The sequence below is a fragment of the Bactrocera dorsalis genome, chromosome 2 (genome assembly GCF_023373825.1).
Source record: "Bactrocera dorsalis isolate Fly_Bdor chromosome 2, ASM2337382v1, whole genome shotgun sequence".
Taxonomy (NCBI): domain Eukaryota; kingdom Metazoa; phylum Arthropoda; class Insecta; order Diptera; family Tephritidae; genus Bactrocera; species Bactrocera dorsalis.
In genome coordinates, this window is record NC_064304.1 from 100,526,851 (window position 1) to 100,554,702 (window position 27,852).

The 27,852-nt window shown below is 35.4% G+C and overlaps 2 protein-coding genes and 1 non-coding gene across 6 annotated transcripts; 2 read left to right on the forward strand and 1 right to left on the reverse strand.

Annotated features, from left to right (window-relative positions):
- The first annotated feature begins 474 nt into the window (after positions 1-474).
- LOC105226063 (extended synaptotagmin-2-B) lies at positions 475-27,774 on the forward strand. Of its 4 annotated transcripts, XM_049449055.1 has the most exons (12): positions 475-748; positions 3,971-4,222; positions 12,915-13,386; positions 13,570-13,611; positions 13,678-14,229; positions 14,301-14,471; positions 16,995-17,080; positions 25,406-25,454; positions 25,517-25,693; positions 25,764-26,192; positions 26,268-26,756; positions 26,824-27,774. In XM_049449055.1, the coding sequence occupies exons 2-12, from the start codon at positions 4,218-4,220 to the stop codon at positions 26,908-26,910; spliced, it is 2,559 nt and encodes an 852-aa protein (XP_049305012.1). In that variant the 5' UTR covers positions 475-748; positions 3,971-4,217; the 3' UTR covers positions 26,911-27,774. The 4 variants fall into 4 exon arrangements, with proteins under 4 accessions (XP_049305012.1, XP_049305010.1, XP_049305011.1 ...); XM_049449053.1 differs by lacking the exons at positions 475-748; positions 3,971-4,222; positions 16,995-17,080 and adding exons at positions 4,249-4,583; positions 18,072-18,169; XM_049449054.1 differs by lacking the exons at positions 475-748; positions 3,971-4,222; positions 16,995-17,080 and adding exons at positions 4,249-4,583; positions 20,669-20,754.
- On the reverse strand, positions 20,761-25,399 carry LOC125776530 (uncharacterized). The gene is made up of 3 exons (XM_049449056.1): positions 22,935-25,399; positions 22,651-22,834; positions 20,761-21,206 (listed from the first exon to the last, which is right to left on the reverse strand). Exons 1-3 carry the CDS (start codon positions 23,201-23,203, stop codon positions 21,057-21,059), a joined length of 603 nt encoding a protein of 200 aa, XP_049305013.1. The 5' UTR covers positions 23,204-25,399; the 3' UTR covers positions 20,761-21,056.
- LOC125776936 (U6 spliceosomal RNA) lies at positions 23,935-24,041 on the forward strand. Its single transcript, XR_007422050.1, has one exon. It is a non-coding gene; the product is annotated as a U6 spliceosomal RNA (small nuclear RNA).
- Positions 27,775-27,852: the final 78 nt, after the last annotated feature.

The following is a 27,852-nucleotide window of genomic DNA, read 5'->3' on the forward strand; positions in this document are numbered from 1 at the left end:
CGTCGCATGCCAACTTGACAATGGCCTATCTGCGAGCGCTGCGACCTATTGCATTCATGTCGCTTCCAAGCCATTTGCGGTAGCTATAAATGGCGCCAAGAGGTTGCACCAGCACATATGCGAGTTTTTGCTAAAAATAGCTCAAATAAAAGAGCTTAAACTGGCGATACACACGGTTGTATTTATGCATGTATACAACACAGTTATGCGCGACGAATTTGCCAAGCAAAACAAAGAAGCTGCAAGAAATGCTTATGTTGTGTACATATGTTCAAGTCTGTACGTACATGATAAAGAGAATAAAGCGCGCACACAACATCACTCACAACTCACTCATTCTTAACAATAAACACGCTCACGAAAGCTTTTAGCTGCTCAGTAAGCTTTCACTCAAATCATAAAGTTTTCTTTTAGTGCTTTTCAGCGAAATAAATCTTAAAGCCACAAAGTTTATGCGCTTGCTACAACAATCTTTCGGTTTTCTTCAGTTTCAACTCGGTCGATGTGTTGTGCGCTTTGTTCTTTGTTCTTCGCTCGTAGGCTCGACGGCTTCGCTGTAGTTCTGCGTTGATTCATTGTTTGCTTAGCGCCAAAGTTAAAAGTCAAACTTACCCTCTGATATACATACATACATATATATTAACTCTTTATATATAATAGTACAAAACGTATCGCGTAAAGGTTTTTGTGTTGTGGCCCGTGGATTTTCGGCTTCGCTGGTGCATTGTGCGGCTTTCTGTGCGCGCAGGTAACCAGAAGTGAAGCTCTAACAAAAGAGCAGAAACCAAGAAAAGTGCTGTAGTATATAAATTTACATTGACGTATTGTTTGTTTTACAAAGCCGGTTCCTTTTTTTCGTACGTTTTTCTTTTCTCGTCTTGTTTTTGGTAGTTTCGGTCGACGCTTTCGGAATTTTAATACACAAACATCGAGAACAACAAAACCGCTTCTGCTTTGTAATAAAACTAATGAAATCCATTTTATTCAACCGCCTTGTGCTACGTCAATTGTTATAATGAGGAAAAGCAAAAAAATATTGAAGGCGAAATGTGAATTTGTTTCTGCCAGAGAGCGGCGTTGAAAAATAAAACGCGGAGGCGGCAAAGTTTGGCAATTCGAAAGGCAATAAAGTGTGCGAAATTAAACATAAATTAAAATTAAAATATCAAAATATTTTTAGCATTAAAGCACATAAAGAACATTTTTAAAAATAGTGTTTGAGTGAAAAACATTTTATTTTAAGAATTTAAATAGTCTATGGAATACAATTATGAGCAAAATCTCGTAAGACTTTGTTCATAATTCGAAATTCTTAATATTTCTTCAAACTCTATGTCGTCCCCTCAAATTAATTCCCACTTGGCCCCAATACACTTGTGCCAACGTTTTTTTTTTTTTCAAATCCTTGAAGCAGTTGTTAAAGTCAATTTCCGGCATAGCTTTCAATGTGCGCAGCGATTTACGTTTGATATCTTCAAGCGGAACAGTCGTTTGAGTTTTCTGAATAGCCAGAAGTCACACGGAGCTAAATCAGGCGAATACGACGGTTATGGACCGATATTGGTTGAAAATTTGGCGAAAAACTCGCGTAGGATCAATGCAGTTTAAGACGGTGCATTATTGTGGTGCGAAAACCTAAAGTTGTCGACCCATAATTCCTACCTCTTTTTACGGACAACTTTGCTCAAACGACGCATAACACTCAAAAAGTATTCCTTGTTGACAGTTTGGCCGGTCGGAAGGAATTCGGAGTACACCACAACTCGTTAACCGAAGAAAACTTGCAACATAATCTTGATTTTACACTTTTAATGGCTTTTAGCTCAACCGTAGGTATCTTCACGAGCTACTGATTGAATAGAATAGAAAAGAAAGCTGAATTAAGTGTCTCCTTTTATAGGGCCGTTCACTAAGTAATTTCGTTTGATGACAACAGCTAATCATATTCCATTTTTTGAGCCAACTTCAACACTGAACCGCTTTATCAGGACAGCTGAACATGACTGACGCGTGAATTGTCAAAAAAATGTCATTGAAAAAAGTACTTCTGCGTGGATCACCCTTAGAACTAAATAATCTTCGAAACACAGTAAATTTTTACCTTTCCATGTTGTACTTTATTTTTGCTTCCTTTTCTTCCTATGAAGCCTTAGTGTAAAGCTCATTTACCTCTCGACCTATTTCCTTTTGGCAAAGCTAGACATTTTTCTTTCTTTTGCTTTCCTTGGTAATTTCAATAAACGAAACTTGATTGATATCAGAAGAGAAATACAGAAAAAAATCGTTTTAATATATTTGTAAGGTTAGGTGCCACCTCATTTGGTTGCCTTAACATTCATTGTTCTATATTATTTGTTTTCATATTGCTTCTGCCGAACACACAGCGTGAGTTTATTATATACGTACGTATTCGTCAGCGTTGCTGAGCGTTCGCCCACAGTCTTTAACGACTTTACTTTCTAGTTTCTTCAAAGTTGTGCAGAAAGATAATTTTTGTTTTCAGCGGAGTAGAAAGTTGTGTTGATTGCATTTTTAACAAAATCTTATAAAAGTTTTGAAGAGATGACAATTTTTAGAATATTTTAGGAGTTAGTTTGCTTCGGTATAAAAAAAATTCTGAGCTAAGAGTTGTGCTGAGAGAAAGTGCTGGATTTCACTGTGTTAAAACCTGTGTCTGAAGTAAGGGTTGTGCTGAAAGTCCTGAATCTCTCTGTGTTAAAAGAGCTTTCTTTTCTGCTTTCGAAATTGTATATTTTTGAAGACTTTTGGGGAGCGAAAGTCCCCTAAAGGTTCAAGTGTACGCTATTACTCATTTGAAATACCCAGAAAGAAACGTCGAAGACTTTGTAAAGTATATACATATATAAATAATTAGCATAACGGGGGAGTGAGTCGATTTAACCATGTAGTCTAGTATATCTTTCGGCCCCTTTGTCTGACCCTATATACATATGTATATACCGAACAAAGTCGCACAATTTTCGAGATATCGATCTAAAATTCCGCACACGTCATTTCTTTCGCAAGAAGCAGCTAATTTGTCAGAACGGTCGATATTAGACAACAATAGCATATAGCTACCATACCAACTGACCGATCAAAATCAAGCCTTTGTATGAAAACTTTTTTATTTGACGAGATATCTTCACGAAATTTTGCACAGATTATTGTCCAAGACAACACTTTAATCTCCGTAAAATTTTTTTAGATCGGACGACTATTTCATGTAGCTGTCATACAAATTGAACAATAGGCATCAAGTGCTTGTATAGAAAACTTTTTCATTTGACGAGATTTCTGCATCAAATTTGGCATGGCTTTTTATCTATAACAGTGATGACTTTTTTTGTTTTTTCTTTAAGCATGTTGAAAATCTTATAAAATCCATCATAATATATTTGAATTCTTCAAATATTTCATTTTCGAAAACTTTCGTGTGATTTTTCTAATTAATTTTAAAAGTTGCAAAAAACCAAAAATTCCAAGTAATCGATTACCATATGTTGATCGTCGAGAAAGGCGTCTGTTTAATTTCATTATGACCCAATTAAGTGGCCACCAGAACAGGCTCACGCACACAAACACAAATCAACGGTAACCCAACGCATATAAGAATGCAAATGTCCGTGAAAATGTAAACAAACGCTGCAAAAGCATGTCAACGCCCACATACATACATACATGCATCCTTATATGTATATGAGTGTGTGTGTTATTGTATGTAGGTGTGGAAAAGTAGCAACAACAACCACTTGTTGGTCAAATGGTCGGGATTAATTTGTGTTTTCAACGCCTGGGCGAAATGATACATAACGGTAAAGCGTTGCTTTTGTGCGCACGCTTGTGTGTGTGTGTATGTGTAATTAACAGCATATTTATTGCCACTTTCGTATTGCCACTTTGCCGGCTGCCAACATATGTTTCATCAACGTGCTGTAATTAATTGGTTTTGATTGCGTGCAATTTACAGTTATCTAAAACTCAGCAAACAACACAAATACAAAAACCAATAAATATTCGCTAAAAACAATAACAATAACATCTAGTGTAAACACGTCGTTTTTATTGACACACATACATATTTACATAAAAACACAAAACTTTCGTGCAACATAAACAACATTACCAAGAACAAAAACAGCAAAAACAAGCAAAACAACAACACTGCATAAGAAATAGAAATCACTTGCTGTCTGGCAACGATAAACGCGGCGAAAATGAGGTGAGCTTTGAAATTGGGTCAATATCAACGAAAACAACAACAACAACAACAACCGCAGCATCAACAACAAAAACGACAACGTTAACTTCACTAAACTCTACAGCGAACATTTACATCCCGGAAATTTCCTCAACAGATGCCTCCCAAATACTCATAGCAATCGTGCATCCTCGCCGGCTTTGCAAAGCTAGCCGAACAATTTCGATAAGACAACAAAGCAACGACTCAACCAAAATTCCATAGTACACACACATACTTTTGGCAACGACTGTATTCGTGACTGCGACTGTTTGGCGATGCGCGATCGCCGCCACGCGAAAATTTCGTTAATGTCGTGCTGCCGCGGCTGCTCGGACGATGTGTATGTTCATGGTTTGATGCCCGCCCCCGTGACACGCCCACTTTTATGGCACTTTGGCAAATATTGTTTTAGTTGTTGTTGTTGTTTAACCACTAACTAACTCAGCTGGTAACGGTACTATTAATGCATTGATGCGTTGACAGCAAAAACTAATTAAGTACAGTTAAGAAAGTTTGAGTTTTTCTTATTATTATTAAGTATAAATATTAAATTGCGTTTTTTTATTAAATTTTTAACGGTTTCATTGATATTTTCAACAATATTTTTGCTTATTTTTGCAAAGTTAATATATTTACATAGAGCTTTACTTATGGAAGTGCGTTTATGTCTTCAAAAATAAAATTTACTTTTCTAATTTGTACTTAGTACGTTTTTCATGTTAACTTGCCGCTAAATTTACTTTTAGTATTTTGTATTTATTATTTTTGTTTATCCGTATTATTATTTTTTGGCAGAGAATCTAATACTCGGAAGTACCAAATAACGTTAAAATATAGCTTAAGGACATGCTCAGATCTGTGTTGAAACCTTGTTGGGTATCGAACGGCTCGGAGAGCTCCTTTCCGATCCTAACGAAGCTTTTGGTATTGCTCAATGCCAGTTTACACAGCCGTATTAATTTTGCGGGAATACTAAATTCAGACATCCCGGCTTAAAAGTTGCTCCTTTTTGTGCTGTCAAAAGCAGCTTTGAAATTAGTCCTCTTTTCATTGGTATTTTCCAAGATTTGACGCATGATGAATATCTGGCCAGTTTTTGATGATCCAGGCCTAAAGCCACACTGATAAGGTCCAATCGGTTTGTTGACGACAGGCATTAATCTTTCACATAATATGCCCCGTAAAACCTTATATGCGAAGTTGAGGAGGCTTATCCCATGGTAGTTGGCGCAGCTTGTGGATTGGACAGAGCGCACTTAAATTCCAATCGTCGTGCATGCTTTCGTCCGATCATATTATACAGAGAAGCTGATACCTGCTCTTTATCAGTTCTACGCCGTCGTATTTGAATAGCTCGTCCGGCAGTCCATCGGCCACCGCCACTTTCTTAATCTTCAGACAGCTAATTGCTATTCGAACTTCTTCACGGTTGAGTAATGGAACGTCCGCTCTATTGTTATCGATTGAGCAATCGGGTTCGCCTTCTCCTGGCATTATGCTATCACTGCCATTCAGCGAGAAGTGCTGCCTCCATAATTTGATTATGCTCTGGGCATCAGTCATTAGATCACCTCTGGGACTTGGGCCTAAGACAAGTGAAAGCACAATTGGTTCAAAACTCACCCAATTTTTTCGAAAAACATGGTCGGGTTAACGTCTGTGAATGTCTGTTATGACACGTAGTATTGGCGCTGAGTTTTGGATCTATGTATGCTTATGACTCGGAAACAGACGATAAATCGGTCAAATATCGTGACAAAGATGAGCCGAAGCCGAAAAAACCACGTCAAAGTAAGTCAAAAATCAAGGTTTTGTTGTCAATTTTCTTCGATTATCAAGATGTGGCGCACTACAAATTCATTCCGACTGACTGACCAATTTGTCAACAGGGATTACTCCTTGAGTGTTAAATGTCGCTTACGCGAAGTTATTCGTAAAAAACCGCGGGATTGGGGCCAAGAGAGATTACATTTGTAGATTTTAAAGAATAAATTAAGAATTTTTAAATTAGTCTTACTACTATTTGCTCATAGTTGTTAGTATATTTATACTGCTTATAATAAACAAAATTGTTTGCACAAACAATGCTTTAAGTTTCCAACAATTCTGTCACATTAGAAATTTCCGCACGAAATCCAATTTGTTTTTGCTTGTGGATATTGCTTTTGTTTCAAAGATTTATGTGGCCAAAGAAGCAACAGGTGCAAAAACATAAATTTGTAGATATGCATGAATGTGCGAATATGTATATTTAGGTGTATATATATATTTGTATATATATAGCAAAAGCATTCGTCTCTACTGAGAATTCATTGCTGTTGTTGTGTTGCTGTTGGAAAGCAGCCACTTGTTGAGTCACCTTTAAAGGAAATATGTGTCAATATCAAAGCGTGTGCAAGTTCGTGTGTGCTTGAAGGTTCTTTGTCTCCTCTTAGAATATGTTCGTATGTACGCAAATATGTCGGTATTGAAATAATAATTTGTTTATTTATTTTGTTTTTTATATTACTCATACAGAAATTCAATTAAATCGCGTCTGCTTGAGTTTGTTTTGCTGAATTGTTTGCTGATGTCTTTGGTTCTCTGCTCATATGTCACCTTTATCTTCCTTTTAAGACACTTGCAAATATTTGTTTGTGCATTGACATGCAAGCGCACATATTTTTGGCATTAAAAGATAACGCGAAATTTTCAAAAGCGATTTTTTTGGGGTTAAAAATTTCAGTTATGTCTTGTATTAATATTTGAAAGAGATTAACCGAAAGCATTTAAGCTATCTTGAAATACGTCAACCTTCCTCCATTCTACGTTAGCCCTGTTTGTACTCAATATTTTGCCAGTACAAAGACCTCTTCGGCTATGCGAATTCATCTCCATTCGAGACAAATAAAGGGTGATTTTTTAAGAGCTTGATAACTTTTTTTAAAAAAAAAACGCATAAAATTTGCAAAATCTCAGCGGTTCTTTATTTGAAACGTTAGATTGGTTCATGACATTTACTTTTTGAAGATAATTTCATTTAAATGTTGACCGCGGCTGCGTCTTAGGTGGTCCATTCGGAAAGTCCAATTTTGGGCAACTTTTTCGAGCATTTCGGCCGGAATAGCCCGAATTTCTTCGGAAATGTTGTCTTCCAAAGCTGGAATAGTTGCTGGCTTATTTCTGTAGACTTTAGACTTGACGTAGCCCCACAAAAAATAGTCTAAAGGCGTTAAATCGCATGATCTTGGTGGCCAACTTACGGGTCCATTTCTTGAGATGAATTGTTGTCCGAAGTTTTCCCTCAAAATGGCCATAGAATCGCGAGCTGTGTGGCATGTAGCGCCATCTTGTTGAAACCACATGTCAACCAAGTTCAGTTCTTCCATTTTTGGCAACAAAAAGTTTGTTAGCATCGAACGATAGCGATCGCCATTCACCGTAACGTTGCGTCCAACAGCATCTTTGAAAAAATACGGTCCAATGATTCCACCAGCGTACAAACCACACCAAACAGTGCATTTTTCGGGATGCATGGGCAGTTCTTGAACGGCTTCTGGTTGCTCTTCACCCCAAATGCGGCAATTTTGCTTATTTACGTAGCCATTCAACCAGAAATGAGCCTCATCGCTGAACAAAATTTGTCGATAAAAAAGCGGATTTTCACATTTCGAACCGAACACTGATTTTGGTAATAAAATTCAATGATTTGCAAGCGTTGCTCGTTAGTAAGTCTATTCATGATGAAATGTCAAAGCATACTGAGCATCTTTCTCTTTGACACCATGTCTGAAATCCCACGTGATCTGTCAAATACTAATGCATGAAAATCCTAACCTCAAAAAAATCACCCGTTAGTTGCAGACTTGAGTCCATGCTGCCTTTTCATGGATAGGAAGCCGAATATCGAAGAGAGAGGACAAACGAGGCATCGATTGCCCTATAGTGCTGTAGAGGAGCCATTGGCCAGAGGTGGGGTCTTTCACCGAAAGTGGTGCTCTGGCTCTATGCCACCATAGTCAAGCCCTTTATGTTCTGTGGAGTCTTTATGTTGTGGAGAGCTCTACAAAAGACCATACTTGCAAAGAAACTCGAGACAGGCGGCGCTCATCAGCTTGTGTGATGCACTAAGGTCCACTCCAATAATGGCACTTAGCGGCATATTGAACATAGTGCCTTTAGACATCGCCGGAAAGTGTATGATTGCGAAAATGGCCATTAGACGCAGAGGATATGGATTCTTAAAAGAACGCGTATCTGAACACTCGCATATCCTCACACATTTTGACTTCATACCAGATCACTTAGATCATGGAGTCGCCAAACCGAACTCTGGTGGCTGCTTTTCTGTCCAAATACCGACGGGAAAGTTAAAGGTGGGAAGAAGCCGTTGAAGGAGAGGGACAGTGAGCTTCTTTCCGGAGCGGTCAAAACTTGGGAGGAAGGTTGGTGAGAGGAAAGGCACCTTAGAACCGCCATCGGTAAAATTTCCTCCTGTGTTCTACTACTATATAGCTGGGCTTCGCGGAAGCTTGGCCAGCGCCGGGCCACCATCGGTACTTGCACGATCGCAAAAGCAAGATTGATCACAGGAGATCTTGTGACCTCTTTGCCATCAGTAAGGCTAGCTTCTCCCTAATTGTGCGACTTTTGACAGGCCATTTCCCTATTGTTGTCCATGCTGTAAGGTTGGGAATCTTACCAAACGCCATCTGTAGAAACTGTAATGAAGAAGATGAGGTGAAAACAACTCAACACTTCTTTCTTGGCTGCCTCGTGTTTGAGAGGTTAACATTTAAACACTTGGGTGCGCATATCTACAGACATCTTACCGAACTACAGACATCTTGGCTACAAAGCCTTATGCTTATCTATAAAACCAAGAACAGGAGTTTTTCTTTTCTATAGCTTCACAAAGAACTATATACATGCATACATATGTATACGCAGTTCAGGGAATAAGTCATCGAACCTAACCTAACAGTTCTCCTAAAGTTTGAATTGGTTTGCTGTCCCATACATTTGTCACTTCAAGGTCGTTTTGGCGAATTTCAAAAATAACTGTGAAAGCTGTCGCAATAAGAGAATCACTTCCTCCATATAACGGGTGATTTTTTTGAGGTTAGGATTTTCATGCATTAGTATTTGACAGATCACATGGGATTTCAGACATGGTGTCAAAGAGAAAGATGCTCAGTATGCTTTGACATTTCATCATGAATAGACTTACTAACGAGCAACGCTTGCAAATCATTGAATTTTATTACCAAAATCAGTGTTCGGTTCGAAATGTGTTTCGCGCGCGTGTTTTGTTCAGCGATGAGGCTCATTTCTGGTTGAATGGCTACGTAAATAAGCAAAATTGCCGCATTTGGGGTGAAGAGCAACCAGAAGCCGTTCAAGAACTGCCCATGCATCCCGAAAAATGCACTGTTTGGTGTGGTTTGTACGCTGGTGGAATCATTGGACCGTATTTTTTCAAAGATGCTGTTGGACGCAACGTTACGGTGAATGGCGATCGCTATCGTTCGATGCTAACAAACTTTTTGTTGCCAAAAATGGAAGAACTGAACTTGGTTGACATGTGGTTTCAACAAGATGGCGCTACATGCCACACAGCTCGCGATTCTATGGCCATTTTGAGGGAAAACTTCGGACAACAATTCATCTCAAGAAATGGACCCGTAAGTTGGCCACCAAGATCATGCGATTTAACGCCTTTAGACTATTTTTTGTGGGGCTACGTCAAGTCTAAAGTCTACAGAAATAAGCCAGCAACTATTCCAGCTTTGGAAGACAACATTTCCGAAGAAATTCGGGCTATTCCGGCCGAAATGCTCGAAAAAGTTGCCCAAAATTGGACTTTCCGAATGGACCACCTAAGACGCAGCCGCGGTCAACATTTAAATGAAATTATCTTCAAAAAGTAAATGTCATGAACCAATCTAACGTTTCAAATAAAGAACCGATGAGATTTTGCAAATTTTATGCGTTTTTTTTAAAAAAAAGTTATCAAGCTCTTAAAAAATCACCCTTTATGTTTGCCATATGTGGCTGCATACCGGCATTTATTTATTCGTTGAAGCACGAAAGCTCACATATTTTAGCCACACATGAAGACTTTAAATGATATGAGTACAAACCTACATATAATATACATATGTATAGAAATATATGCATCTATATAATATACATATATAGTACTTGTAAATATAAACGCATAAATATTGTAAGTCCTTACCCATTAGAACTCATCGCCATCTAAACCAGGATCTTTGTGTGCGTGACTATAGCCGGCTGGCTTACAGAATGTTGTTGTTACTTTAGCCGAATAAAAAACGTAAACATTTTTTACGGCTTTTTACGACCGCCACTTTGAGGCAAATAAAAAAAGATGGCTGTCATTACAATTTTACTCCAATTGTTACAGTTTTTGTTATCCCTCACCGCTTCACTGCCTTTCTTCATAAATTATTGTCGCAAATCGTTTTATTTGAAAGTAAAACAAACCTAACAAAAGTGCAATTATTTCACGTTAGGAGAAACAGAAAATTATTTTGTTGTTTTCTCAAATTGTCTACTGTAGATCTTATTGAATTTTGAGCTTCACTTCTTTTATTAGAGACAAAGGAGTGGTGTGTTACCCGTTAAACTAAATGAACCCCACCTTTTTTGCCAAATAATTAACTTATCTGAAAAAAAGATTTAAAAATGTTAATCCAAATTGAAAAGCGTAAAATTAAAAAAAAAAATATTTTCACAACTGACTATTTTGTATACAACGGGTATTTTATATCTCAAAGTAATCTACTTCTTTCAGCTTTTCGTTCTCTACAATTTTTCTCTAAATCCTGAAAGAATGCTTTTGTTTCAGTCATTACCTGATTCTGCACTTGCTTTTAAATGATATGAAACCGTGTTTCCATTTCGAAATAGAAATTACTCCACAATGTACTGTAAGCTGATGAATACTTTCCGGTATCATTCCATGCCTGTGGATTTTCGATAAATATTCGAACCGCTTTTGAAAAATCAATAACGCCTTTCTCTAGCGATCTTTGTCGAGATAGAATTTTTTACGAGATATTCCATGACAATTTGGTCAATACTACCTAAGCAGACCTGGATTTAGTGCTAACCAATTAAGCCTTATCCAACAACTCTTTGGGTTTGGTAAAAACCCTGATTTCGTCCACCCCAGCTACTCAACGTCTCATAAGGTACTGCATTATGAGCTAAAGGTTTATGTCTCAGCTGGCTGAAGGCTGGGCATTCGCAAAAATTATGTCCAACGTCTAGACATCCTCCATGCATGTTCTGAATTCCGTCGTATCAACTTTACCATTCACCTTAAGGGTAGATGCCCCGTGATGTACAAATTCAGTTGATATCGTTAGAGTGCCTATTATCACGAACAACTTCAATTTACGGTCAGCGAAAACTATTTTGTAGACTTTTTTGATATTTTCGTGGGTAACAACCATAGACAGTGACCGAAAACTCGCCAATAAACCAAGTTACAATTGTTTTTCTTTAAACAGCAATATTCTATCAACACGCGAAATTACTTTTTATCCATTTTTTCACATTAACAAAAGTTGCTTCACTTATATTGATTCACAAGCTAATGATCCAACAGTTGTCAATTCTACTAGCGCCATCTATGGCAGACCACGACTTTGACCTGTTATTAACGAATACTTATATAATTCATTGCCGGCATCTCAAAATATTTCGACATTCCAAATGTATTTTTTATTTATATGAAGTAAGTATTTCAAGGTCAATGCAGTGGCTACGAAAGAAATTTCTTATCGGTTCTGTTTTTAATTATTTCGTTGTTTAGCGAGTATTATCACAATATGTTACGAAGTATGCCAAAGTCAATTTTATTGTGCTAGGCACTGGGAGATGACTTCATCGTGATCCATATGTAAACAGTTGTCCGTATAAACATACATACATACATACATTTTTATATGTATGTGCCACACGATTATCACGAATTTTTCTCGGTTGTAGTGCTAATTTATCTGAACTGTTTTCTTTTTCCCTTTCATTTATCTTATTTATACGATTTGCTAAACAATTGTTGTAGCTTTTTTCGCTAAATTTTCATATTTATTATTATTTAGCGAGAGACTTTCTCGAAAGCTTCGCCACTGATAAATTCGCCTAACGCTTTTGCCTTTTATTAATGCTTATGTACTCATTATATATAAATATTTATATGTTTGTGGTTATAAATAAATATATTTGCGACGCCGCACAGCTAGAGAATTCTAAGTAGCGCCACACAGATTCCGCAGACCGCGGCAGCCGACGGCAAAGCACGCCAACAGTCACACAGTTTGTCGGTTGATTAGGCACAAGCGTACTTATTTCACAATTTGTTGTTGGCGGTGTCTGTAATCGAAATTGCGTGACTCAATGAGAGCGTGATAAACGTTTTGAGCACTTCAATTCAAGCTGGAACAGCTGCCGACAGCCTAAGACACGGCACAGTAGATTGCGTGCACAAGACGTCAGCTTATGTGTAAGCTTGTGCTTTTACTCCATATAAAAAAATCACTAAAGTTCACTTGGAAAGCACGACGCTGGCTTGTTGACTTCTAACAAATAATTTAACTAATAAAGCATTCAAGAATGCACTCTCCACATACGCCGATCTCATGTGCGCTCTTCTTTTTAGCACCATCGAAGATATCCCCGAAACCCAGGAGGTCAGCTCCACCACCACCACTGCCCAACCAGAACCTGTGTCGACCACGGCAAACGAGGTATACGACCCCAATACGCCCATACCACGTCCACCGCTCGCCGAACTGACCGCACGCCCGCCAACACCCGTCGATGAAAGTGAAATGGCTGCAGCTAGCAAGGAAGTAAATCCCGAAAAGGCCGTCGCCACGACATCCGCCAGCAGTGATAGCATCTTCTCTATCATCTATACGGTTTTCAAGAAGGTCGCTATTGTGGGCTCCATCTATTTGGTTGGCTATATGGGCTGGAGTGTCGCGTGGCTAATCGCACCGGTAATCTTGTCAGTGGCGCGCGATGAACTACGCAAAACCACCGAGCATAAACGCAGTATTGCCAAAGCTTCGGCCATGGCCTCTGAAAAGGATGTGATACTGGCGCGCATCGATGAGCTGCCAGCGTGGGTGAGTACAAGTCTAGAATTTAAAGAAAGTACCGAGAATGAACAGTAGAATCATAACGCTTTACGAATTGGTGTATCTGCTGTAAGAAGCGAGCTTTCCTGATATTTTTTCCTTTGAATCATCTCTTCCACAACTGTTGATCGGATTGTCTCCTATTTTTACACTCTTGCATTACGTTTACAGGTCTACTTTCCTGATGTGGAACGCTGTGAATGGGTTAATAAGGTACATATTTCATTATACCTAAAAACACACCGGCACAAAATTTATTTTTACTTCCCTTTCGCTCAGATTCTCAAGCAAGTGTGGCCCAATGCTAACCATTTCGCACGCACTCTCGTCAAAGAGACCATCGAACCGAACGTAGCGCTCGCACTCGCTAATTATAAAATGAATGGCTTCCGTTTCGATCGCATCATTCTGGGCACGATACCACCACGTATAGGCGGTGTCAAGATCTACGATAAGAATGTCGATCGCAACGAGATCATCATGGATTTAGATTTATTCTATGCAAGCGATTGCGATATCAATTTCTATTTGGGTAGCATGAAGGGCGGCATCAAGGACTTCCAAATACATGGCTGGGTGCGCGTGGTCATGAAGCCACTCATACGTTCCATGCCACTTGTGGGTGGCCTACAAATATTTTTCCTCAACAATCCGAATATCGATTTCAATTTAGTGGGTGTTATCGATTTTATGGATATGCCCGGTTTGAGTGATTTGTTGCGCCGCATTATTGTGGAGCAAATTGGTGCGGTCATGGTCTTGCCAAATAAGCTGCCAATAACTTTGAGCAATGAGGTGCCAGCGATTAGCTTGAAGATGCCAGAACCGGAGGTACGTAGCAAGGTTGTGTGTTTATTGGGAAAATGTGGATGTTTCATTTTTTTCTTTTTGTTGTTTTGAAGGGCATTCTACGCATTCATGTCATTGAGGCTAAGGATCTCATGAAGAAGGATATCGGTGTTTTAGGCAAAGGCAAGTCAGATCCCTATGCAGTGATCAATGTGGGCGCACAAGAATTCAAAACGCAAATTATTGAGAATAATGTGAACCCAAAGTGGGACTACTGGTGCGAGGTAAGTGATTCTTAATTGATATTTATACATTTTTATGTTTTAAATGTATTTAAAATATTATTTTTAAATACTTTATGTTGTTTATTTATTTTATTTTATTATTTTACAAAATTTATAAATTAACATACATAAAAAATTAACTATTTTATACACATTAAAACAAGAAGTTTTTACTTGTCTTATCGATTTCTAAAATATGTTTAAAAATTTTAAAAATGTATATAAAAATTAAAAATAAAAATAAGAACTTTTTATATTAATTTTTGTATTTTTACAAAATTTATGAAAACTAAAAAAAATTAAATTAATGAATATATATAAAATAAATTCTTTTATACACATTTTTTTAATTTAAAAAAATCAGATAATTCAAAGAAAAAATAAAATTCAAATTTATTAATTTATTTATTATTGTTTATTTATTCTAAAAAAAATTAATTTATTTTTATATTATAAACTTCTTTAAAATAAAAAAAATAAAATAATTAAAGCGGTTTAATTTTTTTTAAATAGATAAATTATTTTTTTTATTTAAAATCAACTGTTAAGGAAAAAATATAAAAATTTAAAATAAAAAAAAAAAAATAAATTAAAAATATGATTCTTTTTTATTTTTACTAATTTTATAATATTATATTATAAAAATTAAAAAAATAAACTTCTTCAAAAAAATAAATTATAATTTATAATTAATTTATAATTAATAAATTATAATTTATTTTTTTTAATTTTACAAACATTAAAAAAATTAAAGAAAACTTCCTTTAATTAAAAAAAATTTGCAATATTAATAATTAAAAAAAAATTTTTTTTTAAGAAAAAAATAAAAATTTATTTACTTATTTATTCTTAAAAATATTGTTTTTATACACACCTTAAAAAAATAAAATTAATTAATTAAACAAGTTTCACTTTTTTTAATTTTTATATAAAGTTTTAATAATAAAAATTAAAATTAAAAATAAAAAAAAAACATTAAAAGATTTTTGTTTTTACAAAATTTATAAAAATTTTACAGTGTGTTATTGTTATTCTAAAAAAATGTAATATTAATTAATAATTAAATAAATTAAAGAAAAATAAAAAAAATATTTATTTATTTATTTTCATTTAATTAATTTATTTATTTTTATTTAATTATTCTAAGAAAAATTAATTTATTTTTTATGCAAACCTTTACCAATTAAAAAATAAAATAATTAAAGAAGTTTCTTCTTTTTAAAAAAAATTACGGAAAGTGTTTATATAAATACATATATTTTCTTATTTAAAATTAACTGGGAAAAAAGATTAAAAATACAAAAACATCTAAAAAAACTTTACTTTTCTTACATATATTTTATTATTTTTACAAAATTTATAAAAACTAAACAAAAGAAGTTTTATTTTTTTTTTAAATGTGTCATTAGTAAATTATTTATTTATTATAAAATATTAAATTAACTTATTTATTTTCTTTTTTGATTTATTATTTTTTATAAAAAAATACTTTCTCTGTACATTTTCTTAAATTAAAAGAGTAAAATAATTGATGAAAATGTGTTTATTTTTTAATTACTTTTGGTTTAGAAATTTTGTAAAAATAAAACATAAAATAAGTTTAGCTTTTTAAAAAAGTTTATTTTAAATATTATTTTTTATAAGTTAATCTAAAATTTTTAAACATATTTTAGAAACTTTTCTTATTAATAAAGAGAAAAAAAGATATGTATTATAATTTGTTGAATATTTAATTTTTTTCTTATAAATTGTATGTTTTTGCTCTCGTATTGATAAACAAATTAATAGTTATTGATTTTTGATATAAATAATATTTTAAATATTATACAATTTGTTATCACATTTTACTTTTTATAATATTTTGAATATTTTGAATATTTTTTTAAATCTTTTTAAGAAACTACATTTATTTTACAAGTCCAAATTGGCTGCTAAATTTTAGATTTTTATTTACTTTTCTGCTGTTTTTTTTTTTAATTTTCTTTGCTGCTTTTTTTTATTTGAGTTTTTTTTGTTGAAAAATTTTTATAAATATTACTAAATAAAATGTATAATATTGAACAATATTTCTAATAATTAATGATATTTATAAAAACTAGCATATAAGGAAGCATTTTAAATATTTAACACAAAAAAATTTATTCCACGCACATTGCAAAAGCTGAGTTATCAAAAACAAAATTTTGGCAAAATAGTTTTGATTTTTCACATTTGGCATGCCTAAACAGTTTTTGTTTGAAATTTTTGGACACCTCCAAACTTTTCCTCTCACACCCCCAAATGAGTGTTTTGTGAGTGTTTGCAAACTATCGCACCTTACTCTATCTACATACATATGTATGTATTTATATATGTTTATACTATAGTTCTATTCTCCTGATACTAATTTTTATTTTGTTTCATTTTTGGTTTTCACTTTGCATTTTCAAAAACCAAACCAATTTCCTAAACGAAAAAAAATCATACAAAAATATTTCGAAACATACTATCTACTAAAAAACAAACAAAAACTAAATTAAAAAGGCAAAAATATTTGTTGAACTGGGTCAAAGCGTTGATATAACGGTATTCGATATGGATAATGGCAGAGATGATGAGCGATTGGGCAGGTAAGTTAACGAGAAGCATTCAAGTAAAACAATAATCATTAATAAATAAATAGAATGAAGCAAATTAAAGCAATAAATGCGTAAATAATATAAAATAAATTTACAGAAAATAACTAAAAAAAAAAATAATAATGATAATAAAAAAATAAAAAAAAATTGTTAAGAAAACAATTAAATTGAAAAGAACTTCTATAGAAATAAAAAAAATTAAAAAAAGATAAAAATATAAAAATAAAAATAAGAAGAAAATTAAATATAAATTATAAATAAATGAATGTTTGTAAGGAAAACAACTAAAATGAAGTGAAATTCTACAAAAAAAATATTAAATTCTATGAAAATAAAAAATAACAAAATTAAATATAAAAAAAATAAAAAGAAAACTTTTTTTATCAAAATATCAAAGAAAAAAAAATTTAATAAAAAATTAAACTGAAAAAATTATAATTACAAATAAAAAAAAATTAATTCAAAAAATCTACTCAAAAAAATACTACTCATTCAACTTCACGCATTTTTATTAAAATAAACCTCACTTTAGACCGACAAACTCATATATATGTACCTACACACATACATATCATACTCATACCATAAACCATTATTACCATCTCACCCATACCTCATTTGGCTCCACGAACACCCACACATGTAAGTGTCGATGCGTGTTTACCGTTATTAACGTGAGTAGTTCGCTAGCTTGCTTAAGCGCTAAGCCGCTGTACGTGTTTTTAATTTTATTTATATTTACACTTCAATTAAAGAATTTCCATGCCTCTTACCCGAAAACTACCGTAAATATTATTTGCATGCCATATCCCACCAACACTTTTTGTACAAAACTCCGTTCCTTTTTGTGTTTGGTGTCACTTCAACTTTAATTAACCCGAAGTACCTACGCGTATATGCCAACGAGGCGGCACTATATGCGTGCCGCCGTGAAAATGCTGTCGACTTTATGCCATATTTACACAAACATATGTTTTTGTAGGCCCCTGCTTTTGCTGACGGCACTTTGGATCTGAAGGCCGTCTTTCATCTGTGGGATTCAGATATTCCCGGTAGTCCGAACGATGATTTTCTGGGCAGGTTTGCTAATCGCCTTTATTAGAAGTTCGTTTTATGTTGTTTGCGTTTCTTTAGTTATACCGTTATTTGCTTTATTTTGATTTCGTTTGCTGTGCTTTTTACTTCCTTGATTCCAAAATAGCTAAATGTTCCTTACTAACCCGTTTTGGTATAAATATGCTTAATATGTTGAGTTTTTTTAAGTTTTTATTTTATAAAATTGATTTTGTTTTGTTAAACTTAACCATGTTTTATTCAAATGTTTCGTTATTATTATAAAATATTTGTTTTAAGTCAGGCGGTAGGAGATCTTACCACATTAAACGGTGTTTTGTAATACTTCTAACAATAGGGTACAATATGACTTCAGAAATTCTAACGGGTTTTTTCGAAACTAGAGAAGAGTTTAAATTTAGCAGGCCAAGAAAGATACTAAAAATACAATAACTGACAAGTGCTCAGTATTTTCTCTATACATCAGTCCGCATGTAGTTATTTAAATGCTTTCTCCATAGATAAAGTATGGTACACACCCTGCTCCAAATGATACCAGAAGGATTTGGCAGAAGTAAGGTAATCTCTTCCCAACGCATGAAGGACCAAAATGGCCACTGATCATTCTCCCAAGGGGTAGCATTACCAAAAGGGTTAACTTCACTAGGAAGTTTAATGTTATCCGCAGCAATAAGACTGAATGGAACTATCGATCCACGCTCGAGCTACTGCTAGGGGACAGTACAATCATGTCCTACACCGACGACTCGAAAATGTCGGAGGGAATTGGCGCAGGACTCCACGGACCACGCACAAAACTCTCCAAACATATAGGTAGCTTTCCGAGCATATTCCAAGCAGAGAACTTTGCAATAAGTCGGTGCGTAGAGTTAAACCTCCAACCTACTAAGCGATAGCCAAGTGGCACTCAAAGCGATTTCAGTATACGCGATTAAATCGATATTAATGCAGGAGTGCATAGAACGGCTGAATAGTTTATCATATCGTATCTAAATGCACCTTACTTGGGTGCCTGGTCACAAATGTATAACCGGGAATGAACTGGCTGACGAGATTGTCCACTTACAACCTTTAAATTAAATTTAAATTTGTAATCAACCTCCCAAGGGAAAAAGTCAGACTACTTGTAAACTCAAGAAGTAGTTATGTATCTTGAGCGTAGCTTCTTTCGCGAATTGCCGGTTCTGCGACTTGGTGTCTGAAACTCCGGAACACCTGCCAATTGACTGCACAGCTGTCTGTTGACGCAGGATAAAGGTTCTTGGATCCAAATTGGGATCACACCGCCTCAATAGGGCTAGGCGACCTCCTTAAAGTTCGTAGCACAAAAAACTTTCTTATGATCCACACTCATACTAGAGTCCTTATTAGTTATTGAACTGCTTTCTCTGTAAATAGAGTATTGTATACCCACATATCAGTAAAAATATGACATTTGGTTCCGAACTTAGATGTGTAAACTAAATAAACTTGATCCAAGACTCCTAAAAGCTCGAAGTGCAAAATACTTTCCTTGGATCTACATTCATACCAGAGTTCCTTCTAAATTTTGGAAATTAACAAATTAGCTGTAGCAACGAATATCGGGAGCATGACTTGTAGTAAACTGTCTTCAATTAAAACGGTTTACATCCATATGTAGATATTAAAATAGACTAACATTGCGACTAAATTTTTTATCAAGGCGAATTCTTCCAACAGATGAGTCATCGATAATCTAGGTAACATTTTATTTCAGAACACGGCTATATATATCCCATAAATTGGACGAATTTTCGGGATAATGTTTCTAAACTCAATTGCCTTTAGAAGTTATATTTACTTAAGTATAAATTTCTAAAATTGCTCTGAGGAAACCACTGGAGTTTAAGTCTCTAGAGGCTTTTCAAAAAATGGTTTTTGAGTTAGCTAAAAACACACTCTTCCATCAATCTCTGTCTTCCAACAAACACACTACAAATAAACCCAGCAAACACATACATATGTATTTAGCATGACATCCGACCTTTCTGTGTCTCAGCTCGAATCCAAAATTGCATGAATTTGTACAATAAAGTAAACAAACAAAAAAACTACATCCTATACTATGTAACTAAGCACATGTTCGTTTGCCCGCAGTAGTCAAAGCAATGAAATTAGTATATAAAAATACACTCTTTAATTTTGGTAGAGTTCTTAGCTCGCTGAACTTTATATGAAAATTTTATTTTATACTCATTTAATTATGTAAATGGGCGTCACAAGTAGCAGGAGTTGGTAGAGCAATTATGCAAATATTGTTAGTTATATATTTAACGGTATACTTGTGTATAACGGTACATGCAATATTGTGTTTAGACATTGTAAAAGCAATTGAGCGAAATATATTAAAAGTTTTTATTTGGCTTTTGTTCTTGTATATCCCTCTCTCTCTCTTCTTTCTCTTTCGCTCGCTCCAACCATGTAAAATTATGCCACTAACCGTAATTATAACCACTCCATCACCCACAACTACCGAAAACGCAGGCTGTGGTTGAGGTGACACAACATACCTTCTTGGTGTTTAGACTGTATGATTGGGATCGCACCGGCGATGATGAATCACTTGGCAGGTTGGCAATTACTTATGCACCTAAACGCTCTCTAAGTAATTTATAACGTTAGATTTTCACAATAGAAGCGCATAACTCAAAATATTACAAAATTATGTTATTTTATTGGTGTTTCATTTTGTTTAATGAATCTCAGTTGGTTTTCGAAATTTTTTTATTACTTTTATTTCAATGATTTCGCGTATATTCTTGACCATAAGCTAAAAATTATATGCACTTTTTCTCATTATTCTTTCAAATCCGCTTACTCGTTCTTAAGTTAATATATTCCTCTCTATTCTCAATCTTTTCTAGCCTTTTCATTAATTTTCCTCCTTTGAATCCACGTTCATTTCAACCGCTTTCTTAGGGTGCCCACAATGCAAGCAACGCTTCGTTGTACAATTCTTCTCAGTTTGCACATTCCGTGAGACACGTGGCGGCTCCCAAGGGATACGTTTCTCGGGAATGACCTTGATATAAAATGAGAATAATATTTATCACTGTTAAGAAATGCGTTAGTAACTTAGATTAATTTAGGTTAGCTTAGTTTAAAATGTTGCTCCTAAGAAGAATCTCACTAAAACGCCGGTCCGTTGTGGTACCTATAATGCTGGTAAAATATTGGGTAGTCGAAAAAGTATTTTCGTATTTTGTCAATAGATGTCGAAGTTGAAAAAAGTTACAGCTGTTCAAAAAAGAAGAAATTCGCTATATTTTGAAATTTTTATGTAAATAAGGGAAGAATGTCACGCAAGCCAGCAATGAAATTTGTGAAGTTCACGAAGCCGTTGCTGTATCAGTTCGTTTAACACAACAATGGTTCGCTCGCTTCCATTCTGGAAATATCGATGTGGAAAATGCACCTCGCTCCGGTCGACCTATCGTTGAAAAAGTCGATGAAATTATGGAAAAATTTTACCAGGACCGTCACATAAGCTGCCATGACATCGCTAAGGAACTTCAAATTTATCATCAAATGGTTTAGAACCGTTTAAAAAAAGGCTGGCTACAAAAAGAAGTTCGATGTTTGGGTACCACATAAATAGTCTTTAAAAAATATAATAGACCGAATTAACAGGAGACGACAAGAGAATCAAATAAGACAATAATGTGCGAAAAGCGCAGTACAACTCAACAAATGGTCATAAAACCCGAACATAACCTATGTTGACTGTTTGCTGGGTTTGGAAAAGAACCGTCTACTATGAGCTGCTCCTGCCTGGTCAAACGATTGATTCTATATTTTACTGTCAACAACTGATGAGATTGAAGCAAGCAATCAAAAAAACAGCTAAAACAGCTTGACTTCCATTAGGACAACGCTAGACACACACATCTTTGATGACTTGGCAAAAACTGGTAGAGCTTGGCTGGGAAGTTTTGATACATCCACTATATAGCTCTGGTTTTGCACCATTGGACTACCATTTGTTTCGGTAGGCAGAACTTCCTTAATGGAGTAAAGTTGGCTTCAATAGAAGCTTGTGAAAATTACTTATAACAGTTTTCCGATAAATCAGAAAAGTTTTACACTGTTGGAATAATGTCTCCAGTGGAAAATGGCAAAGAATTACGAAAAGATTTTTTCGACCCAATATTTTAAAGGTCAGATGTTCGAACTTAATGAAAAAAAAGGTTTTACATCGGTCTGCAGTCCAAGTATGCTTCAGAAGCTTTATGCTCACTCTGACAGAAATTGATTAATCCTACGATATACATTCTGGCGAGACACTTCAATTAGTCTCATCTTATATTATGTGGTACATTTTTTACCGCATACAATTGTTTTTTGAAAAGTTCACACAAAGCTACAAAGTCCGAACTTCCGGTTTTTGACTTTTTCAATTATAAAGTTGCAATCCTGCTTCAACTTCAAAGTTCTTCTACAATCTTATCTTTATTTTTTCCACTCACCACTTGCGTACGCTCGGGTCTACCGCTACAAGTTGGGCATCGATGTGCTAATTTCGAATTCGGTGACTTCAAAGCACTTGTCGGTTTCGTCGCAAGTTCTGGCGATGTTGGTCCATAGATGGTAATCAGTTTCGGTAAACTCGAATAAGGGCGTGTTTCAAATAGTTTTTCGCGATTCAAGAAACTGCACAAAGAAAGTGGAACTAGTATATGGAAATCTCATACAAATTGAAAAATATAAAAGCTCACATTTGAGGATCCTACACTACAAAATCTCTACTCACTTGGGTCGCGGTGCCAACCACAAATCCGACATACGCTTCGTCTTCATAATATCACCCAATTTCTGCAAAAGTCGTACATTCTCCACCTCAATGCGTTGCAGGCGCTCCCTCTCGTTTTGCACCTTCTTCGGCTTGAGTATGACGTGCGAATAAATGGGGGGCGCACGCATATCAATGGCCGGTTTGGCTGAACGGAGATTGGCACGATGATGTTCGTAACGTTGTTGAGCCCAAGGCAAGTTCAAAAGCTTATCGCGTCGCGAAATCATTATGAAGTGTTGTTCTTGTTGACTCTTGAGATGAAGTGCGTTGTTGTGGTTATGTTGACACGATGGATTAAGTGCCGCTTTACACCCCAAATGATGTTGTGTTTGCTCTGTAGTAAATCAACTGTGTGTGGAATATCTTAACTTAGTATTAGCTGTAGACACTTACTAAACAAATATGCGCTTAAAAGTGGGAGGCGGCTTATGGCTTGTTTATGCTGTTACTCAGGTGGTTTGTACGTATGTATTTTAAGTAGTCGCTAAGTCCACTAAGTGATGTGTGTATGTACGTATGTGACAGTTTGTAGCTAAGCTAAGCGCTACCTGGAAACCAGTGTCAAGGACACCAAATTTGTGTGTTGTTAATGGGTAGCTAGGTTTTGCATTGAATATACAAATGTATGTGCTGCTACAAATCAATCATAAACGTAAAATAATATTTTTAATTTATTTATAAAGTGAGTGGTAACATCCCTTGAGTACCTGATTTATTGAAGTATTGCTTTACCTAGTGACATTAATCTCAGCATACGCGCACATACATACTTTTCCTGGTGTTCGTTCAATAGTTATACCTAACGGACTCATCCCTTAAAGGACGAACACACTGCAACATCGCAGCAATTGCATCAATGCATGCATTTTTCATGCACTTCTACTTTGAACTGCTGTAATTCTCATGTGCTTTTTCGTCATAAGATTAATATAATTATCCACTAAAATATTACAACTTTGTTCTTGCTTCGGCAGAACATATACTAAAATTGGAACGATACAGAGAAGATTAGCATGGCCCCTGCGCAAGGATGACACGCAAAATCGTGAAGCGTTCCACATTTTTTTGACAAACCGAGCTCAAAAAGTACTGAAGATAATACTATAGGTAGTGGTCAAATTAATAAAAATTATCCATAAAAGACAAAAAAACTAAACTAGCCATTTTTCGAAGTTAAATCTGATTTTTTAAACTAGGGACGTATTATTTCGAACAAGAAAGCAATTTTGTCTTTATAAATGTGCTTATGGCTTAAAGTTCTTAAGTTTGCCGAAAGTTTTTCGAAATTTAACATACTTATGATTAATTAAGAAGATGTCCTCAGTTCTTCTCCACCAGAGTGGAAGTCCTCCTCTTCCTCTGCTTCCCCCGGAGGATACTGCGCCGAATACTCTCTGAGCTGGGATGTTTTCAGCCATTCGGATGACAGGATCTAGTCAGCGTATCCGTTGTCTTTTAATTTGCCGAACTACATATGTCAATGTCGTCGTATATCTCGTACAGCTCATCGTTCCATCGACTGTTGTATTCGCCGTTGCCAATGCGCAAAGGACCATAAATCTCCCGCAGAACCTATTTCTCGAAAACTCATAACGTCAATTCATCAGTTGATGTCATCGTCCAAGCCTCTGCACCATATAGCAGGACGGGAATTATTAGCGGCTTATAGAGTTTGGCTTTTGTTCATCGAGAGAGAACTTTACTTTTCAATTGCCTACTCAATCGGAAGTAGCACCTATTGACAAGAGTTATTCTGCGATGGATTTCGTGGCTGAGGTTATTTTTGGTCTTAATACTGGTTCCAAGATAGACGAAATTATCAACGCTTTCGAAGTTATGACTGTTAACAGTGACGTAGGAGAAAAGCCGCGAATGCAGCGACTTTTTGTTTGATGACAGGAGATTTTTTGTATTGCCCTCGTTCACTAACAGACCTATTTGGATAGCTTCTTTGTCCAACCTGGAGAAAGCAAAGCTAACGGCGCGGTTGTTATGGTCAATGACATCGATGTCATCGGCGTACGCCAGCAGTTGCTAAAATCAAATGACTATGATCAATATTCAATAAAGGACAATACTCAAGCCTTCCCTAACACGCAAGCCAGAGATGGTCTCTCATCTATATTATATCCCTACTGTCATGGGCTCTGGCTAAACATATAGAGTATATTATCCCATCTCGCCTACAATGCTGTCTGAACTGTGCTCTCCTTTCTACCATGGAGGCCCTTTTATTACAAAATGATACCAGAGTTAAATTGTTTTCACAAAAACTAACCACAACGAGCCCAAACTATCTTTTCCGTCAATAAGATCATTTTTTATTCGAGTTTCATTGTTTTTAACACGATTTGTTTGATTTCTTTAGTTCATTCAAAACTTTTAAAATATATAATATAGTCGACACTAATATTTTGTATAACTTCTAGAGCCACCATCGAGATTTTCAATGTGATCAAGCGCGGCATAGTAGATACGGTAAATACATTAACAAATAGTACCCTATTTCTATAGTTTTTCAATACTACTTATTTTTACAGTGGCTGACATTGGAAGACGCCAAACACGGTCTCTTACATGTACGCATGCAATGGTATAAACTGACTGCCGAACCTAACGATCTACAAGCGGCGATATTGGAAACCCAACAATTGCGAGTAACTTCCATGAGCACTGCACTGCTGACTGTCTTCATCGATTCCGCCAAAAACTTGAAGGTACTAATTACACGTTTATTTTAAACAAACATACCAATATACATATATCTTCTACACTACCACGCAATAGCAAGCTCGCACCAGCTCCAAACCCGATCCTTACCTAATTGCCATGGTTGGCAAACATAAAGAGCAAACTGCCATGATTATGCGTGATGATTCGCCGGTTTGGGAGCAGGGCTTCACCTTTCTGGTGAGCAATCCGGAAAACGAGTCGCTACAAATACGCATTGTCGATCAGAAGACCGGCAATGATATTGGCCAGTACACTTATCCGTTAAATCTATTGCTACCCAAAAAGAATATGGAGTTGGTGTCACAGCCTTTCCAACTGCAGAAATCTGGACCCGAATCGAAATTGATTATGTCTCTGTCGCTGCGCATACTCAAGCCGGCCGAGATACTAGAGGAGACCGAGCAAAATACTGGTTCACCAGACTCCTCAGCAGCACTAACACGTTCGAGCTCACTGAAAACGCCCACGCAGGAAAGCGCTAAAGTAAATACACCTATATATATTAACAAATTTGAGCGATATTTGATAGATCTGCCTTTTCATTATTTCCACGCTTAGGATCTGCAATCACAAACTAGCCGCATTTCGATTGAATCGCCCATTGCCGAGGAACAAGTCACAACAATGAATGCCTCACCCGCTACCACACCTTACTCAGCCGCCCTCGAGTCGGGCGAAGCGGTGCTTACCCATCGTATGCCCGATATGACCAGCTCGGCCGGTGAATTTGGTCTCGGTCGCATACAACTTTCCATACGCTATAGTGTACAACGTCAAAAACTCTCCGTTACGGTGCATAAAATCATGTATTTGCCATTACGTGATCCATCTAGCATACCGGATCCCTATGTAAAACTCTATCTACTGCCAGGTCGTAGCAAAGAATCGAAACGCAAAACGATGGTGATCAAGGACAATTGCAATCCCGTTTATGAGGCGACATTTGAGTATCTCATTTCGACTGCTGAACTCGCACAAACCGAACTGGAGGTGACGGTGTGCTCGCAAAAGGGCTTCCTCTATGGCGGTAGTCCCATTATGGGCATGGTAAGTGGAGGTGGCAGTATCTGTTAGTAAAAAACTAAAGTTTTTTTTTTGTTTTTTTATTTTTCAGCTTAAAATTCCTCTGAATGATTCAGAGATATCCAGTAGTGGCCTAAACTCTTGGATGGATCTGCAGCCGGAGATAAAACACGATTAAGCGCATAGCTTAGCGCAAATGTTGATATGTAGCGGCGATATGTTTGGAGCTGCAGTGTCGGTATCAGCTTACTGCCGATCTGTATGGCGCTTCAGGGTCCATCTTTTAGCTGAACAATTGTTATATATACTACCTCTCCAAACCGATTCTGTCGATTCTTTTACATAAAAACTCGATGTACTCTCTCGGCTATGCTGTCTGTAGTGCCTATTGTATCAAAAACTTAAATATACGTATATATTTTAACACACAGGAATGCATAGGTCTTTCGAAGATCAACCTGTAAAACAAGATAATCACAATTTTTTCTTAAAAAAAAATAAACATTATTTCTTTTAGTGTAGTTTTATTATTTATAAAAGAAAAAAAATTAAACTAATATGCATTTAAAAAAGTATAAATAAAAAATTGTTTTAAAACGTTTTATTAAATAAAAATTATAAAATAAAATTTTTTCGCCTTTAATTAATTTAATTTTCACAATAATCTCGCTGAATCCATTATTTTTTATTATTATTCGAAAAATATAATATTATTTGTATAATTCTTACGTTTAAAAAATTTTTTAATATTTTATAAGCTATATTTAACAGATATACGTAAATATTCAACTCCTATTATTGCTCTGAGTATTAATTATTTAATTTATTATTTGCTCTATCAATGTCTAACCTCACTAAAATTTAATTATTTTTTACAAATATACACTACTATGTGCCTTCTTCACTACTGCGTTGTTGAGCACAATCTCTTGTGTATACATACTATATAAATGTATCAAATAAATGTGTATGTATGTATTCGCAAAATTTTCAGAAAATAATGTTTTAAATGTTTGTTACTGAAATTAAATAAAAATTTAAATAACTGGAGATAATTGTGAACTAAAATTAATAGTGGATGTAAGCCAAATAAATTAATAAATGAAATTATTTGAAAATA